General features: G+C 39.5%; 1 protein-coding gene across 6 annotated transcripts in view; it reads right to left on the bottom strand.

Moving 5' to 3' along the window:
- Window positions 1-3,092: 3,092 nt before the first annotated feature.
- The window catches only part of DOCK8 (dedicator of cytokinesis 8), a 95,666-nt gene continuing 81,991 nt past the window's right edge, over window positions 3,093-16,767 (bottom strand). For all 6 annotated transcript variants that reach the window (XM_075019898.1, XM_075019892.1, XM_075019896.1 and 3 more), the window contains 9 exons: window positions 12,271-12,414; window positions 11,228-11,359; window positions 10,326-10,460; window positions 9,716-9,805; window positions 9,047-9,283; window positions 8,272-8,415; window positions 7,129-7,235; window positions 6,097-6,264; window positions 3,093-5,442 (listed from right to left, as the gene is read on the bottom strand). In XM_075019898.1, the coding sequence (XP_074875999.1) occupies window positions 5,379-5,442; window positions 6,097-6,264; window positions 7,129-7,235; window positions 8,272-8,415; window positions 9,047-9,283; window positions 9,716-9,805; window positions 10,326-10,460; window positions 11,228-11,359; window positions 12,271-12,414 (1,221 nt within the window). In that variant the 3' untranslated portion in view covers window positions 3,093-5,378. The remainder of the gene's footprint in view (window positions 5,443-6,096; window positions 6,265-7,128; window positions 7,236-8,271; window positions 8,416-9,046; window positions 9,284-9,715; window positions 9,806-10,325; window positions 10,461-11,227; window positions 11,360-12,270; window positions 12,415-16,767) is intronic.

Here is a 16,767-nt window from a genome sequence, read left to right as displayed (position 1 = left end):
TAAAAAGCTGGCAGCATAAAGTTACAGCAAAAATGCCATTCTTCTAGGCTGCCAAGAATTCGCCGACCTCTGAGGCAAGTGCTATCAGCTTAATTTTTGTAAAGCTGGTCTTTCTGGCAGCCCTTCCCTTTCCCCTTCCCCTTCCCCTTCCCCTCCCCCCACCGGGAAAAATGCCACCCCAAGGGTTTAGGTTTGAGCCCAGGAGTTTATGCCTTAATTCAAGAAGAAACACGCACCTTTGGGAACACTTCCAACCTTTTTTGATACCTGAGACAGGATTCTTCATTTCTCTTAAATTTGAGCTGCAAACGAAGGAAAATTTATGGTTTTGTACGTACTTCCTTTCTTCACTGTTTAAGGCCAGAAACACTTGTTTGCTTGAGGTTTTAAGATAGCTCTCTGGCACTTTCAAGTTATAGATATATCAGCAATACTAAGCATGCTTTTTCTGCTTTTTCATGGAGCTCTCCTTGGGCAACAGGCATTTGTACAGACATTCACATCTGGGAAAGCTGGAAATGTGTGGTAGGAAATTTTCCCTTCCAGTTGTTTTACAGGTGTTTGTTAAATAGCACAAGACATAGTCTTCCTGCCATGAAGCTGAAATACCTTGTCCCTTTGGTTATTAGAGTTTAACTTTGTTATTTGAATTTCACAAGTCCTAGCAGGCATCCAATACATGTTTAGAGATATTCCTTGAATAGAGGCAGATAGGGAAAAACCTTATTCCTATAAAAATAAATAGTTCTAAAAGAAGTATTAGATCCACAGACAGAAATATAAAATCAATTTTATAGCATAGGGAAAAAAGTGTGTAATGCTTTAAAGCATTTACATTTGCATTTAGGTATCTTTTAATTCTGCACATGTGGTATTTAAACAGGTACATACCAATTTTTCTTCTCACAACTGCTTCCATTGAGAACATATATAGCTTATAAATAGTGCATCTGTGTCTAATTGGGACTAAACACATGCTTAGCTCTGCACACCCCAGCATATGCTGTATAAATTCATAAAGGGAAATTTAAAAAAAAAAAAAGTAGAATTCAAGTTTGCATTTCTTTTCCTAAAGGGAAAATTTTGTTTTGAAGAAGGCAAAGCTACAGATTTCTTAGAACAGACAAGCAGAACAAAATGTTACAACTTTCAAGGCCTTCTAGACTAATCCTAGAAAACTACTGGTTTTAGTTTGTTTTGATCAACATTTAGTTTGATGTTTTCAGGATTTTTTACTGAACAATATTGAGTAACTACATTGTTTGCAAAAAACTTCATTCAGATTTTTTTTTTAAATTCTTGAACACTTGGAAAACAGTTTTTGAATAAAAATACTTCATTTAAACCAATCCCTCACTGAGAACATAAGGAGTCACAGAAGATGTATTCAATTCACTATGTCAAGCACTCAATCAATGCCAGATTTTACTGTTACCTTCCCAAACACTAACTGAGCTCTACTATGAATGTGCATTGACTTTATTAATGTAATCAAAAAGGACTTTTTCCACAGGGGCCCTTTCTCCTTTCAGTGCACTGATTAGACTGGAGCATTACCCAACCTGAGATGACTTATCAGGACCTGTTGATTATTTTTTAATCACTCTGTTTAACCAGTTTAAAAGATGGTCAAAACGTAGTCAGCTGAGCTACTCCCCAGATTGCCCCACTCCCAAATTCAGCACTAGTGGCAACACACTATGAACATTCCTTGTACATATTCCTGTCTACCAGAAGGCAGCAGCACTGTAGTGGAGTGTAACACAGTAAAACACTGTTATCATGTGCTTCATTTTCACAACAACCATTGCTTTGAGAGATTGTCATGCCTTAAAGAGTCCTAGCTGGCTCTGTGTCATGCTGTCTGCTAAGCTTTAATTCCCCTTTCTGAAACACTTGAGATGATGATACTTCAAACAGACAAAAAGGAAAAAACAAAAAAAAAGGAATTAAAATGTTCGCCTGTGTTTTTCCATGTCTTCAGATTGGCAGGAAACCTAATGAGAGGAAGCATTCAGCTTCCAGAAAGAGGTTGTGTAACCCAGACCTCCCAGTTGTAAGTGACAACACTGCAGTTCTCTTTACCTAGCACAAGTGTGGCTACAGCTACTCACAGTCGTGCCTGTTCAGTCCATCACCGGCTGAAGCCTTGAATGTGTGATTTTTTCATGCAGTATGAAAGGTGTGCTCCCTTTACAGCTGCTGTTCTGCAAACCAGGAAATCTAGTGTTAGGGCTGGTCATGTAGGATCAGTAGTGCTGACCTTAAGCACCCACCTTGACCGTTCAAATGTGTTCAAAACATGCTGACAGGTTAATTTATATTTCTGTCAGTCTTCTCACAGCTGGCATGGTCTCCTTATGTATGTGTGTTGTCTGCATGCTGTCAGATGTGCAAGTGTGTGCTTCCAGCTGATGTGGATCAGCTGTGCTCTGCTGGGCGATGGGGCTGCGTACAGACTTGATGCTGCTGGTCACAGCCTGCCGCTGCGTGGTGCAGTGGGACGGGGCACGGCTGGGCTGGTGAGCTGATGGATTCAAGCCCCAAAACCAGCACCATGCTCTTTAAAGCTGGTGCTAGCTCATGGTAAAGGCAAGGAGTAAGTGAGCTGTGGAGAACTCCCAGCCAAGACACCCGTGGGAGTCTCTGGACCAGGGTGGGTGTAGTTCTATGCCTCACTTGCTGGTTCCCCCGTGACAGCCTCAGTTGCTTAGCCCTGGACCTAACTAGTGTGGACACACAGAGCTCTCCTTAGTCTTGAATCACCCAGATGGTGTGTCATTCCGTGTTTCTACTCTACACCTACACACTCGAGGAGGAAAGAAGGGCACTACCATCACTAAGCTTCCCACTGTCATTTTTCGCAGACACTGAATGAAAAAGGAAGTTAAGAAGCAAGCTGTTGCCTGTTACCCCTGCAACAGACACAATTTACCCTGAGACAGACCAACACCTCCCCTGCCCAAATATTTTAATTTTCTGCTGAATGATGCTTCTACAATAAAAGGTTGTTCCTACTGAAATTTTCTTTCCAGCTGGATTCTATAGAGGTATAAGGTGCAACACAAAGGCACTTCTGAACATCCTGTGAAACAGTCACTTTATTGCAAAATGAATAACATACAGTAAAAAATTTACATTTCACACAATTCAACTCATGAAAGAAATGTACAAACCATGTTTTATTTGTAGAAGGGGTAACATGAGCTACAAACTGAGGGCAAGACTGGCCAGCTGGTTGAGGGGTGCTCAGCTTGTAAAATGTGAGTGAAGAGTCCTTCAGTATTCATATTATCCTGAGTATTGTTTCAGTTCAAGGACCACACAACACGAAACACTACCTTACTTTTACCTAGTATATTGTACACCTGTAGGGGTTTTTCGTTTCCCTGAGGTTTCTGTTATTTAGGCTGTAAACTATAAGCATCTTGTAAACAATGAGTTTGGATTATGGGAGTGACAACAGTATTCTGACCTTCCTCCTGAACAGACTGTTAAAGACAATAGATAAGGGTCTAGTTTCTGATAGGCAGAGATCTCATAGCTTCCAAGCTTTGGGAAATTAATGATCTTTTCAACTTAGAACTGTTTCAAAGCAACTTGTATACAGAGAAGCCACTCCATGGAGGCATATTTTGCTTTGAGCTCTTAATACCACTTGTTTATGTACTTTGGATGCATTCACTTCAAAATCATGGAGTACTTATTCCTGATTATTGCATTTAACAATACTATGCATGAGGAGGGAAATGCTTTCTTACACTCCAAGTGCTGTGTAAGTACAGGGTTTATTTCACCTCTTTCCACATCTCATCTTGTTTGATGATCCCTGTGAATCTTCTACACAGCACATTCAAAATCTGACTCGCTCAAATGTCAATGAAGTGCTGGGAAAATTCCTCTTATCAAACAGCAAGGCTACAGCTGACCATAAGAAGTCAAAATGTTTCCACTATAAGCAGAAGCCTCAATCTCCCGTATACTTTTGGAGCAAAGAGGCTTTGCATTTAGAAACACAGGGCGTCAGCTCTGAGAAAGTTCACTGTAATTTTCTAAAATGAAGTACAAAGGAAAAACTTAATTCCACTGTTCCATTTAATTTTAACATTAAATTATGTGTTTGGGCAAGCGGTATTGGTTACTTTAATCAGCATTAAACCATAATTTCCAAAACCCTGAAAAGGTAGAGGGAAGGAAGTAATATCAAGGGACGCTTTCATAGATCTTTGTTTCAAAATACAAACATTACATGGTAAGCATGGTCACAATACAAATGATGCCTCTGCCATTGCCTCACTAAATGAGTTCCAAAGTCCTAATCTCTTTCTCTCTCTCAACATCCTCATCTGCAAAATTGTAATAATATTTCCTTACTTCAGAGGAGTGCTGTAAAGTTTACTTAGTAAAATGTTTGCTCAGGGTTCAGAAAATACTAAGCATTAGGCATTATAAATTATGTGCTAATTTCTCTTAAGCTGCAGTAAAGCCTGAGTGAAGTGCCCTGTAGGAAATCCTCACTGTGTGCTTCTGTAGTTAATTTTAGATAAAGTTACCTACATAACACCATTGTGTAGTAGAAGAATCACTCATAGCTTAGCGTCTTCTTTTTAAACTATTACTTGTTAGCTCTGCTAAACATGACACTGATTATTAAGAAATCCAGTGGCATGTCAAGTAGTAGTCCCCATACTTAGGAAAAAAATGTAGAAGATCTATAAGAGTTATTTATTGCTACTTCTTGCTTCCCAAGCTTTGGTTGAGAAAACTTGTGCAGAACTCTCCCTGCAGTGAAGACCATGATAGAAACTGGTGACAGAAACCAGTTGAGGAAATTATTCTTTCCTACAGCTCCAGCTCAGCAAACACTGAGCAGGGAACCATGTCCCTCCTCATTAAGACAGCATTTAAGCATGTGATTAACTTGCAGAATGTGCTCCATTGCCAAAAGCACATGGATAAATGCTGTCTTGGAAAAGGACTGTAAATAGACATAATTTGTCAGTGTCCCATAGACACATTATTTGGACTCATGTAACACCTCAACCAAATCATGCAGTTCTGTGTCTGTTAGCTAGTGGTGACTGACCTCATGCCACTGACCACTCTAATGGTCCACCCCTCCACATTATGTGATTATTTTACAATATACAAAAAGTATCTAAAAAGCATCCCCTTCCTTCCCAAGCCTTCATGAGATGTGGTTGATGAAGAGTCAACCCCCAGCGTTCATGCAGTGATCTTGTGTAAATGCTTTTCTGCAAGCTGTCCAGAAAGTGCACATGCTGTCTTGTGAGACGTTTCTGGTTTCATAGATGTTGAATACCCCATGACTTCTGGCGTGCAGCATGAAGCTCTTTCTTGGCCAAAGTTGCTAGTCCTTAGGTGCTTTGTGAAGAAGTCTGGGCATCGTATTTCCTAAAACTGTGGTTACGAAAAGATTCCCTGCAATGAAATGGATCCATAAATAAAGTGGGCAAATGAAAAAGAATCCAAGAATTATCTGCCTTGTGAAAAGGAGCAGCTGACAAATCATCACCTGAAGCATGTTATATGTTGGCAGGTTAGAGGTATATTACTTCTTCCACTCCCACCCCACACTGGACACAGTGGCTTTGTGAAGAAGTGTATATTCGTAAGTAAAGAACATAAGTTAAGAGTCTTCTGTCTCAGTCATGGGACTAAACCTAACTATGTTATCTGTGAGTGAAAGGATCATTCTTACTTCATGCTGGCTAACACCACATGGTGTCATGTGTTCAAAACACATACCTGTTCTATCTCCTTCCTGGCTTCAAATGGTGAAGAAATGGCAAGATGTTTCCGATATCTTTTCATTAGGGCGAGGGGGAAGACTTCTCTAACAATGCACTAAAATGACATAAATCCTCTACCCCAGGAATATAAGCAGCTTGAGAAACACAGTTAGCGACTACATTCAGCTCCAGTGGAAGTCAGCAGACTTCATTAACCAAGAAGTCTGAAGCTGGCAGTCTATATCATGGCCTGTTTTTAGCTGCCAGTAAAACTGCCTTTGCTCCCTGAAAAAAATGGCATCTTTTTGTATAGCTACAACAGATAACCCTGCCCTAACTGTACCTTGTGCTATGGACTTTCACTACAGGTTTGTACAGCTCTGGGATCTTCCTCTCAATCATGGGCCTAAGGTTCTCTTTCAGCTTCCCGTAGTTCTTTCTGAGCTCTAGCTGATACTCCCGCTGGTCAGCAGTAATAAGGCGCTTGTTCTTCTCCACTGCTTCACCACACCTAGGCAAAAGGAAAGAAACAAAAAAGGTATGACGTGTCGCCTACTTCCGTTAAAATCATTAACTTTGTGTTAGGTAATATGAATGGCCAAGGATCCACCTCCTCTGGGCTAGGCATTCCTCTGATAACTTGTCAAGTCCACAATGATAACGAACTAATAAGAAACCTCTGTCTTTCCCAAGTACACAAATTGAGGTGTATTTTTAAGACATTAGAAATGCATGAGGGAGCTAATAACAAATTTAATGACTGCAGAATACTAAGCTACCTGCCTACTTACTGTAAACAGATGCAAGTGACAACAGCAGAGAGTAGAGGCTGTATCTTCTGCATAAGGCTCATTTTTATTTAACTCAAACTTAGCCTTCAGCAATTATGCTTTCTTTGGACTAAGGAGATGAATATCTTGCTATGTGGGTATGCTTGTTAAGATCTACAAGCATATCTAAAGCAAAGGCCATATGTGTCTACCACTACCGATGCGTCTGCTTGACAGATAGGGTCAAATGTTTTCTTATGAACAGCTTCCTACATAAAAATGTCATTTTATTAAAAATAAAATCAAGGCAATAGTCTGAAATGCTTGATTTCTGTAAAATATCAGAGGATAAAACAAATGGAAGATCTTAATTTCTACATAATTAGTTTGAAGTGTTAAAATTTGCTCCTATTTGGGATGCAAAGCCTACCAAAGCACTGACCATGAAGCAGAGATAACAAGTCTGGACCAAGAGTCTAAAGCGTGAGATGCCAGGATTCATGATGCTAACTTGCATAATTAATCACACAGTCATATTATCGTTGCATTATTGTGATTATTGGCTTTATTGATGCAATTCAGCACTTCAATTTTGTTTTACTGACCTCATTATAAACTCTTTGAAGCACAACCTCAGCTTGTTGTGATGTCGATAAAGTTTGGGATCTGCTGGAATTTCAGCCAGGAACACTTGTGCTACCTCTAGCGGTCCCTTACAAAAATAACACAGGAAAATGTCAGAAAACACCTGCTTACACTGAAAACAGACCACACGTTTGGTTAAGCTGTTTGTTCTTTCATGAACGGAATTACGAAACAAAACAAAACTATGTGTAGTCACCATAACAGGATGGGTTTTTGCTCCTCTCCCACCCCCCCGCCGCAATTTTTCCTTTGGCAAGCAGTTTTTGCCCATCATATTTTATCCTCTCCTGTATTTATTTCACCTCTAGCCCCACAAAAAAGGGAACTGACAAATTCTACTCAGCAGAGAAGAGGTGGGATAGCTCTGCTGCCAAACCTGGTTACATGAGATAAACACAGCTTCTACGTGTGGCATTACAAGACCCCAAGGGAGTTAAATAAGCCCAGCGCAGAAAAGGACCACTCTTTCCAAAGCTTACAACAATATGTTACTTCAGACTAGAAGCTTTGGTTGATGAAGAATCTGGAGAAAGTGAAAGTATTCAGGCTTTCAGCAAAGAAACAAAGCTCTGTGAAACCGTGGATAATAACAACTTTTCTCTCAGTTGTGTCTTTATTCTTTCATTTTAGTTTTTTTTTAATTTGCCTTTTTTTATTAGCAGACATAATTATTGTATCTCAACTTTCTTTTGGGGCACTCAGGTCTTGACCTCATTTCTTTTCTGTGAAACTGTGAGTTTGCAGTGGTGCCACAGCAGAATTGTTATTTTTATAGCCATTCCCCAAGGATACACCTTGACTGAACAAAATGGCTGAGTTGACTAGTGTGCTAGAAATGGAAAAACCTTGGATGCATTCACAAGGCTTCTGTGAGTTTCTGCACCTACAACCAAGACAGCTCTTCCAAAAGCACTTTCATCAAAAGCATACCTAATGAACACTATACAATGACTAAATATCAAGGGATGAAGTTTAAATGCACATTGTGACTATATGTGTCTGACTAGATGTACTTCTTCCACTGCAAGAGCTCAGAGTGAAAAAGAAAGCACATTGAGAAAAGTATGCAGCAATTCTTCACCTGGCTTATTTGGTTCCCTTACCTGATTTACAGTGGCTCCAACTGAGCCCTGCAAAACCATTTGGAGCATTTTGGCATCTGGTGGTTCTTGGTTGGTGGCTGCAGTTAGTTCCTGTGTTTTTTTCCGCATATCTTCAATAGCGACTTCAATTGGGGTCAAAATAAACTAACGGAGATGGAGGAAAAGATGATTCATTACATGAATCATGCATGCAGTTGACCTGTTCTAACCTGGCAATACCATTGTCATTTGCCCATGCCAAAAGCAGTAGCTGTGAAACCAAGGAAGACTGTTCAATCTAAATGTCACCTTGGTAGATACTGCATCTGATGCAAAGCTCTCTGACATCTTACCATGTGCAAGAATAGCATGTGGATCTGACTCCCTGTTTGCGTAAATTCATTATTATTCTAAGTTACTGACTTCAAGTCTGAAATGGTTTTGCACTTTCTACCTTTATAAAACTTCCCTGTCTCCAAACCAGCTCTGAGCCAAATTTAGTTCTTTGACTGTACTTTATCAGCTAGAAGTACAGCCATAAACAAAGCTCCAGACATCCTCCTACACAGCATTACAACTGCGGGGTCAAAAGAAGAATATACCCTCACTAGCTTCTCTTGTCCATAGTAAATACCCATCTTGGTCTACCCACTCTATGCCACTCCTATTTATAAGCATAACATGTCTGAGAAATTCAGCCTTCTTTTCTTCTACCAATCATAGAATTTGAAAATCTTCCCACCTAGAGACTTCTTCAGCCCCTGAGGAATTACATCTGTCCTCAAAACCCAATTACCTCTTCTTTTTGGATGACATTGATTCTAGTTTTGATGTAGGGGAAGGCATGCATTGTGGTTAGGATGGTGTTCCTCTTGTATTGCTCACTAAGCTCTCCTCTGGGGCGCCCATCCATGGTGAAAGGTGTGGTGTACATGAACCGACAGAGGTTGAAGTTCTTCTCAAAATAGGTTACCCTGTCTTTCATCTCATACTCATCAAAATATGGCTCCACAAAAGTAATTTGTATGTATGCCTGAGAAAAGAGGGAAGAACCATTACAGTACTTTACAATCCAAGAATTGTAAAAGGAATGGCGTATGTGAAATATCCCATAGTTCACATTGGCTAAGCATGGTCTGGAAGAGCACAAAGCTGCAGATCCTTCAGAGCTCCTTCTCTTCTTCAGAGCTGACAAAACTTGCCTCTGGGGAAGGCACAGCTTAAGCCTGGGGATCAGAACCAAAGCAGGGACCAGAGGTCAGAACTTCTAATTTCCACACTCTGTTACAAGCTACCAAACTGAGCCCTTCACAGAGGCTTTAAGGACATCCCTGGACACAGAGATACAGCCAAGTTGGGGTTTTTTTGGGTGCCTTAATGTTTGAACACGAAAGTTCCTTTTCTGTTTCCTCTTCCTTCCTTTTCTGTGACAAAGCACTCAACACTCTCAGTAGTGTTTCCCTACCTTATTAGGATCCAGCTTTCTTTTGTCGACAGGAGCAGAGTCCTTAATCACTTCCACAGCATCCTCCCCAAAACACTGGCCATAAAATCCCTGGAAAGGAAACACAATTACCCCAGAGTGTTTGTTACACTGCTAATGATCTGTGTGCTTCTAGGAGAAAGAAGTAACCATGACAATTTCTGGGCTCTGTACAGTCAGTATACTGCTTCATGAACCACAGCTGGCCAGGGCAAGGCATCTTCAACAAAGATCAGTGTGAGCTGCTCACAAAAAAAGCAGAACTTAAGGTAAAGTGATCAGAAGGGAACATTGCAGTTCCATGAAAAAGCTGAAAAGATACAAAGCAAATATCTGGCATACTCAAATCAAACCATTCGATATATTACAGGCCTGCCCATAAGAGACATGGCCTGAATAGAATGCATCGCTTTCATCATTATGCTGTAAAAAGGGCTACAATGGAAAGGATATATACCAAGGAAATAATCCATGGTACAAATCAGTTTGTTACTGATTTTCATATAGCAATAATACTATTAGAACTGTGTAGGTTCATTAGAAAGTATAATGTAACATTGGAGATCATATTAATGCAATTTTTTTTCTTTACCTCTAATCTGTGAGAAATCTCAGGCAGTTTGGTAATTGCAGGCTCCTTATAAACAAATTCCTGTTCATCCAAGTCCCCAAATTTGGATCCATAGAAACCAACACGGAAGTAAGTTCCAAACATTCGCTTTTGACCCTAATTGATAAAAAGAAAGAGGAAATTTACAATTACTTATTTTTTTATGTCAACATTTTTTTCCAAATTGACATATAAGAAAACCCACTAATCCTACATTTTCCTTATTTTAGAGCCAATTCTATGCATCATCAGTGCTGATGGATTAGAAGCACATGTTCATGAAGGAAAGCATACAATTTAAGGGGACATTTGACTGAAATCTAACTTAAAATTTAGGCTAATCATGAAGTGACTTTTGCAAAACATAATAACATTATTTTTTAATTCCATTGGATACACATTAACAAAATAAAAAATTTGCAATGAAAATTGATAAGAATTTGAAACTGACTAGACTCAGCAATAAGATTCTTCTGAAGAAAGATAAGGAAAGGGGCAGTATGAGTGCTGAGAATTTAGGCAGGCTTTTGTATTTCTTCTGTTTTATAACTGAAAACACTAGTTAATTGACAATAAAGTTATTTTTCTTAAATAGATGTGGCCAAGTGGAGTCATGCACATTCTTATTCTAAGTTTGACCTGTTCAGCTATTTTTCTGTAACTCTAAACCAGTTTTATATTCATCTCTGCTTTTTCCTACAGAAGAGGACAGAGCCTCTTTTCACTGTAGACTACCCTTTGTAGGTAGGCCAAAGCAGATGGAAGTTTTTGTTAGAAAAAGGAAATGGATCTATTTCACATGAACAGTTTTATTATCACCAGTCCTAAACAAACAGTGCAACCCAGCAATGTGTCTTACTAACGGTGCCTTGCCTCACAAGTACCTTATTAATAATGCTGTCAAAGGCCTTCTGTAGCTTGCTGTGTGTCAAGGTAAGCTTCCTGAAGTCTCTATGCGCTTCCAGTATGGGAATGACAATTTTGTACACCTCGTTCACAGTTTCATACAATCCCCCCTTGGGAGAAGAAAAAAAAAGAAAGAAAAAAGAAGAAAAGAAATGAGTCTTCATGCACTCTGAAAAGAAACTAAATCTCCATTAATGGCCTGGCTGAAGCGGGGATTTATGGGACTCATCTTAATCTGCTATGTTGCTAGTTTTAGCTTTCTAAAAACTAGTAATAGTAAATGGGTAGTTCTAAGCTGCAAACAACAAACTGGATCTAATTTGGATCTCTGATTTGTTGGGCTCTCAAGCCCAAATTCCAGTGTAAACCACATGGTTTCTGCCTGGGGGGTAGAAGAGTTAGAAATGCAGGTCAGCAGAAAGAAATTGATTTGTTTAGCATGTATAACTCAGGGCAATCAGAGCTGCATCTGGACAAAAGGAACCCAAATCTTCAGAGATGCTAAATCATATATCCTCTTTAGCACTACAGCAATATCATGAGCTACTTGAGCATTAACATCATGACTCTTTACATGGTAAGTGTAGATTATGACGCTGGTGGTTGTATGCTGTGTAAAAGCACAGGAGTAACTCTCACATTCAATTCACAGATTCTAAAATCTACAGTTTAAGCAAGACCTTTTTCTTAAATGTACTATTCCATGAAATCACCAACCAAAAGGCTTGGTTTACGCTTGGGACAATCATTTTCTGCTGATGCTGCCTGTAGCCTGCACAGTAGAGGTGGATACATAGCTAAGCTAGGCTACCTGAAAAGCCTAGCTTAGCCAACGTGGCTGAGACAGGGCTGGGTCAGACATAAGATGTGTTTCTGCGTCTTGTTTTTTGCAGCGGGGCAGATCTGTGGAGCCTGGTTTAGCAGTAAGGCTTCGTTTCCTCACGTGCAGGAAAATAAGCTATGGATCTGTCCCAGATGATAGCCCCACTCCATATCCCCATGGTTTTTGGCCCTGGCTCACCGTGCTGAAGAGCTCTGCTGCTTGTTCCAGCAGCCCTACCAGGCCACTTTCTGAGAAATACCTCCCAGAACATATACCATCTTCATCTGGAGACAAAACATCATCTGAAACAGCAGATTCCTCCAGCACATTGGACGAAATGTTCTAAAATACATCAGAGCAGAGAAATCAGAAATCTAGATGAATAGTCTATCATAAAGATCGAGGCAGAAACAGTTTCAACATATTTACATGACAAGAAGAAGAATGAAATTATAGAACTGCAGCCAGGGGATACACAGTTAAATTCCATTTAGAAGCAAACGTAACATCATAAATCTCCGCAGATGGCAGGCCAGGATTTTCACTACAAGAATACTAAACTTTCTTTCTCGCCTCAGGTTTAAAAGGCAGACTCCTGTAGGTCACAAACTGTCCCCTGCCCCGCTGGCTGCATTTCTATGGTGCTGCAATGAGCTCAATCTCCCAGACCGCAGGGCTACAACCAATGTGCCCTTCCCGCTGCTGGTGCCTGGGGATGGGAAATTCCAAGCTGCACCCCAGACCTCCTGACACCTGCTTGAAGAAGCTGAACTTTCAAGTTGTTGATTTGACTTCTGCAAGCAGAGGAGAAGTAGGACATAGACAATATTGCTAGAAAAACTGCAATAATTGAATTCTACTTCTTGTTTCAGCCTCTGCCGTATTACACCTTGATCCTGCGGAATTTACTTGGTTTCTTGTTAAACTTACCAATCTTACTGTGTGTTTAAATAAAACTAGATAAAGTACACAATGTCAGTCACTCTTTGAGATACTAGACCATGAAATAACATGTCTACAGTTCTTCAGGATCCCTTTGAATAAATGATACTGGGTAGAGTCAACATAAATAATTTTGTAATACATAGAAATACATGTAAATGAACATTAAAATATGTGTACCTACAGTATGGAACAATCATATGTAACTTTCAACAGCAGTAGAAATGCTAAGCTTCGATTTGTTAGTAATTAAAAGGAGTTAAATTAGTGTCATAGCGTCTCACTTCCGCAGAAACTGGGAATGACAATCTGTCTGAGCGCAGGATAGATGCCAGCTGGCTAGCTAGCCAAGTCCTTAAAGACATCTTTATAAAATGCCAGAGACAATGAGGGCTGTTACTATTGATCAGATTTCAGATAAAGAATTGGCACCACACATCACTAGCAACATGGGACTTTCCCCACTGGGTTTTGTAGATGTATTTATTTCTCCATAGGTGAAGTTTACTCCAGCCATGCTGCCATCACAGTACCTAGTCTGCACATCACATCAGCTCACTGTCAAGATCAGCACAAAGCTCAGGACAGTGTTTGCAGGAGTTAAGAATATGCCTGTATTTCAGCCAGAGGGAAAACTGCAGCACGTTTTAGCACACCCATGCCACTTTCTACTTACCAGTCTCATTGAAGATAGTGAATTCAACCAGACTTAGCCTGCCTGGCATATAGCTAGGGCAACTCATACAACCCATGCTGCAGGGGGTTTTCCCTTTCTGTAACAGTAGCCATTAAGGACTGTTTTCACAAAATGGCACATGGCCTTTGGTGGCTTTTTCTTTTTTTCTTGTAGTAAAGGGAAAAGACTGCAGAGGAGTGATTTATTTATGAAAGTAACCAAGAAAGTCACAGACACCAATTATCTCTTCTTTGCCTTTAAACCTGTAATAACTAATGTCAGGCATGTATTTGCATGTTTTATAGTCCATGCACTGTAGTAGGAGAGAGCCCTCATGACATACTCCTGGTGCTTGCATGATCTTTTGCGAAGTGGACATGCCTTACCCACCTTTTGTCTTGATCTACCTTTCATACTGCAGAATTTAATATGTCCCTTGTATAATAGAGACAATAAGTAAGTTACCACATATATCATCAGCAATTATTTGGATCTCACAAGCCTAGTTTTCTTTAAGGAAAAGAAACACTCGTGTAAACTCAAGGAACTCTAGTGTGATCCCCAGCTGTTATCACCATGTTAGATATGGCTAGGGTACCCTGCAACCTAAAACCCCAAAACAGCACAGTTGAATTAGGCTACTGCTGAACCCAGGCTAATTAGTCCTGTGCCTCAGCAGGTAGACAACATACACACTAAGTCCTTGTCTGTGGTAATACAAAGTGGCTTTAAAGTCAGTCCATATGCAATTCATATTCTCTCTAAGTCTCCCTTACCACTTGCAAAGGGGATTTAGTCTAAACACAAATTAAGTTCAAAGGGAATTTCACTGAAAGTGATCCCATTCTGATTCCAAGGGATAGTTTTGATTGCACAGAGGGAAGTATATGCAGTTTTGTCTGGCACAGTATAAGGAAAAGTGTTTCTCTACTGAGAATCAGTTTTCTGGATGCTAACAGAGTCACTGCAGAAGACCTAGGTCAACTGATTTAATCCTTTGCTGCCTCATTTTACTCGTCTGTAAAAAGGAGATAACACTTCTGCACATCCAGAATAATCTTTCTGATACATGTTATCACCACCCTCAATTCCGCAACTAAATGTGTATCACCAATATTAGTTAATTTCGTATGTGAGCTAAATGAAGAAATGGACACAGAAAGAGTCACTGAATGAGATCTGGAACTCCAGATAAAGCTGAGACAGTCTGAGTAGTGTATCTCTCTTTTAACAAGGTCATCTGAACAAGATCTTCACAGGTTCTACAAAACACAAACCTGTTAGTAAAGAATGCGAGCTCTTCTCTTGAAAGGCTTTGCAAAAAATGCAAAGTGTTATTATAGTTAATTATTGTTATTGAGCAAACTGAAATTCAGAATTATGCTGTCAGATAAAGAATTGTGTAATTGGGTTTCTGGTCATTAAGGCATTTTATTACCTCTCTCCTATGGAGCAACTGTTTCTTTGGCAAACATGTATTTACACAAGCATTTTGATGAGAATGATTAATTTGTTGCTTTTAAACTTCTAAGTTTTTGCTTGCCTAGTGCCTTGTAGAATAGACTTCAGTTCTCTAAAATAACTGAAAACATACCCATTCATGGCAATGTACATAATCTGGGGAAAATGGAAGGAGGATTCCATTAGGGTCAAGCATGTGAGATTACAAGCATTCAAGGCAGCCTGGGAGCAGGATGACATTGGGAAGGGAATGCAGATTTCACCTATATCTAAACGATGATAGTATGTAACAAGTAGGGAGAAAAGAAGAAAATGGAAGTAATGAATGGAAGTTAGAAGTTAGGAAGTACACAAAGCTGACAAGGGATGCAAAATATCAGAAGTATAAATCTCTGGCCAGAAGTGTAGCCAGTAAAAAGAGTATATACAGCTATCTTAAGAGTAAAGGAATTTAAGAATAACACTACTCTGTCACCTGATTGCTAAGGTGGAATTGCAAATACTAACACCCAACATACTAAATTCAATGCAAAATGGCAAGTGGTTCAATCATGGTCACATATACTATTCTGAAGGGAAAAAAAACCCCAGGTGGCATGATTATTTACTATTCTGAAGGGAAAAAACCACAGGTGGTATGGTTATATCAAGGGATGACGAATGTACCAACTACTAGTGTTAACCATTTCAAAATCACCTGGACCATAGAATGTGCTCCTCAACAGTTTAAAAAAGCTAAGCGGAAGGGTATTCAGGCAGCGAATACTGAGTTGCCGTATGTTTTAAAAAACTGGGGAAGTTCCAGAGGAGGAAATATGCTTTGGGGACCACATTTTTTTAAAAGTAAACAAGATGAGCAGATAGTGGTAGGTTTATCAGTCTGCATCCAGGACAAAGTGGTGGAAATACTGATACAAAATGTTACTAAAGAAAAAAATAAAAGGTATTGTAATTAAACTGAATCCACGCCAGACTATAGAAACCTGAAGCTTTTAAAGAGATTACAATCTCATAAGGGTAATAATGCCCAAACAGTAGATGTTTATAAAACATCTGAGTTGATTCTCCAACACATTTCCACTAATTAGTTGGAATGATTCATAATCATTGCAGCAAACACTCTGTAAATGAACACTGGTCTTCACTGGTCTTAGAGAATAATGATAAAGGGGGCATCATCAACACATGGGAATATTTTAAGGGTTCAGCCATTTCTATTTTTAATAATGTCTGAAAAAAAGTAGTAACATCACTGAATTTGCACATGAAGTCAGTTCAGGTATGGGTAACCAAAACTGCATAATCTGATAAACTACCTATGAATATCTGCATTTCAAAATGTCTAACTCTAACAACAAAGAGTTATGCTTTCATTTAGGTGATGTAGAAAAGAAGGGTGAAAAACAAAATCTAAGAAAACTCTCTGGAAAAGATCAATGTGTTAAGGAGTTAAAGAGCTCAACATCAAACGAACAAGTGGAGCCTTTGGAGACAGAAACTGAGAGACACTTTCCAGGCTTAAAGAACTTAATGGTCATTCTTACTTGACTTTGATGTGACTGCGTATAGACTATGGTGATTGTGTCATTCATCAATCAAAAGGGTGTTGGTTAGTA

This window comes from Buteo buteo, chromosome Z (assembly GCF_964188355.1).
Source record: "Buteo buteo chromosome Z, bButBut1.hap1.1, whole genome shotgun sequence".
NCBI lineage: Eukaryota > Metazoa > Chordata > Aves > Accipitriformes > Accipitridae > Buteo > Buteo buteo.
The sequence above is the reverse complement of the archived record's forward strand: the minus strand, read 5'-3'. Positions and strand labels throughout refer to the sequence as shown.